The sequence below is a fragment of the Acyrthosiphon pisum genome, chromosome X (assembly GCF_005508785.2).
Source record: "Acyrthosiphon pisum isolate AL4f chromosome X, pea_aphid_22Mar2018_4r6ur, whole genome shotgun sequence".
Taxonomy (NCBI): Eukaryota; Metazoa; Arthropoda; class Insecta; order Hemiptera; family Aphididae; genus Acyrthosiphon; species Acyrthosiphon pisum.
Window position 1 is genome coordinate 43,031,779 of NC_042493.1, and position 2,435 is coordinate 43,034,213.

The following is a 2,435-nucleotide window of genomic DNA, read 5'->3' on the forward strand; positions in this document are numbered from 1 at the left end:
GGCGCCCGGTTACACCTGTAGAGCGCCGGGTCACACTGTAAATATGAAAATATGATAATACCACAGAACAATAATAATACGAAGAAAATAGAAATACATTGTTCTATAACTTTAATTTTGTTATAGTAAGTTATTAGTTATTAGTTAGGTATTAGTTATTTTTTTTTTATTAGTTAATACATACAATTATAATAAAATAATAAATCACAGTAATCAGCTATACGAAACCGATAGTTATATAATAATAAACAGTAAGTTAATACATACAAAATATTTAATTTAAATTTTTACATTTAATGTCAATGATTGACAAATCGTTAATCCTTATAGGTAATTATAATATAATAATAATTCACTGTAATCGGCTATACGAAACCGATAGTCATAATAAAATAATAAATAATAAATAATAATAAAAAATAATAAATCTTTAGGTTTAGGCTTTAGGTTTTATCTTATTTGGACGATCTCCACGACACCTGGGGCAAAACCATTTACTGATAACATTTCTTTCCTTCATGTCCTTGTCCGTTACATACACCCGAGTTTGTGCCGAAATTGGGTTTTTTTTTTTAAAAGTTTCAAAAAACCAGCGCAAGGTAACTTCTTCCTCGTTCACTAATAAGCCAATTGCTGCAATTTCGCTCTGTCCGTTGCCATCCTCCGTCATTAACACATATACTGGCAATCTTAAGTCGAGCAGTTTGTAAGTAGCATCTGCAAAAACTACCTTTAGAAACATTGGAAATTTTTAGTATATACTGGATATTATATAATTTTGTAGTGTTTTAAAATTTAAATAAAACATATTACTTCAGGAAATGCTTCAAACGATTCAGTCATGAATCTGTCCTGTATAAAAACACCATTGAGGTTATTTGACTCATCTGTTGATATTTCAACAATACAATTAAATTTGGTCTTTAATTTATTAACAACCTCCACTAAATTGTTCTTTGAATCATTATTTCCTTTAAAAAATAAAATAGTTATAGTAATATTATAATATCATAATATTAATATCAAATTCTTAAGAAAACCACTAAATTAAATTATAATTTTTTCTTACTGCCTGTAGTATGAATATTTGATAAGTCTTTTAAAGTAACAATCTTCCCACTTTCGTTCATTATTTTATGTTGAATCATTTTTTTATTTGCTTTGAGGTCCATAAGCTCCAATACGGTGGCCTTATTTTCGGGGGTTATTTTCCTTTGGTTAGGGAGATGATCATACAATATCTTGGAAACCTCATGGTTGTGGTCCTCAGTCATCTTTGTGATGACTAGAGATTTTCCATCATCTGATGCCTTCAGGTAAATGCCAGCATCACAGCCTTGGCGCATTGTACTTCAAACATTTTAATATTTTAAATCTTGAATTTTACAACTTAGTAATAAATAAATAAATAAAATAAATGTACTCACGATGTAGAACGTTGGTCAAGGGTTTTTTTTTTTTTGTAGCATCCTCCATGCACACAACAAAATTTAATATAGTAATATTTTAAGTCACTGGATGCTGTCATCATTCTGCCATTTGGAAATTTCGCGTTAATGGAGGTTAATGTCTTGCAGTCTTTTATAAAGAAATCTACAAAATTCACGTCTTTGTAGACCCTAAAGCTGCTCTCGAACTCTTCAAATGATTTATAGCTATCTTGGAGCTTCATAATAATTATATATATAACAGATAATTTACTTTAAACACTGAAAAATAACTGATGAACACTGAATAACTTGTACAAGGTTAGTGCAATTAACTTTTATAGGTTAGTACAGCTTTATACTTATCATCGGGTTATACAATGGAAAGGATATAAAGGTAGGTAAAAGCCAAATAAACAATTAAAGTTTTCCTAATAAAAATCTATTATTAAATATTTAAATTACGCGCCCAATGCAGTTCGGTGTGATACTCAACAGGTAATTTACAGTGTGACCCGGTACAGTGTAATCGAGCGCCCGGTACTCTTTAATATATCCGGGCGCCCGGCGCTCTACAGTGTAACCGGGCGCCCGGTACTCTATTACATGTCCGGGCGCCCGGCGCTCTAGACACAGCGTTGAATTTATCCCAGAATTTATTTTATTTTTGTGGTGTTGCCTTATTGTTGTATAATATTTACTTTTATACAACTTAAAAATAAAATAAAATATTTAGAACAACAAACGTTTCAGAAAGTTACATAATATTACACAATATTACCTAGGTATTTCATAGTGCTCGCACATCAACACAAGATGTAGTATTATTAATTATTATACAGTCAAACCTCAATAACTCAAATCTTAAGGGATATAAAAATAAATTTATTTATTTTTGATTTATATATCTCTTGAGCTACTTATAAACACTTAGAGACAAGGAATGAAATCAAGTTATGAAGATTTGAGACCTTGAGTTATTGCGACTAGACTCTTTTACCTTATAAT

At 30.2% G+C, this 2,435-nt stretch overlaps 2 protein-coding genes across 3 annotated transcripts in view; one reads left to right on the forward strand and one right to left on the reverse strand.

Annotated features, from left to right (window-relative positions):
• Nucleotides 1-1,750, reverse strand: part of LOC100571363 (zinc finger SWIM domain-containing protein 3) — a 4,336-nt gene extending 2,586 nt beyond the window's left edge. Inside the window, exons 1-4 of the mRNA XM_029486348.1 lie at nucleotides 1,428-1,750; nucleotides 1,070-1,350; nucleotides 814-971; nucleotides 16-730 (exon numbers count right to left, since the gene is read on the reverse strand). Coding sequence (XP_029342208.1) covers nucleotides 437-730; nucleotides 814-971; nucleotides 1,070-1,350; nucleotides 1,428-1,672 — 978 coding nt within the window. The 5' untranslated portion in view covers nucleotides 1,673-1,750 and the 3' untranslated portion in view covers nucleotides 16-436. The remainder of the gene's footprint in view (nucleotides 1-15; nucleotides 731-813; nucleotides 972-1,069; nucleotides 1,351-1,427) is intronic.
• LOC103309980 overlaps nucleotides 1-2,435 on the forward strand; it is a 9,165-nt gene that overhangs the window by 4,573 nt on the left and 2,157 nt on the right. Inside the window, exon 5 of one of the 2 annotated variants that reach the window (XR_003838877.1) lies at nucleotides 1,749-2,065. The exons of the other annotated variant lie outside the window; for it this stretch is intronic. The gene's annotated coding sequence lies outside the window, so the exon portion shown is untranslated. Of the gene's footprint in view, nucleotides 1-1,748; nucleotides 2,066-2,435 lie in introns of those variants that run through there. 2 annotated transcript variants of the gene reach the window in all.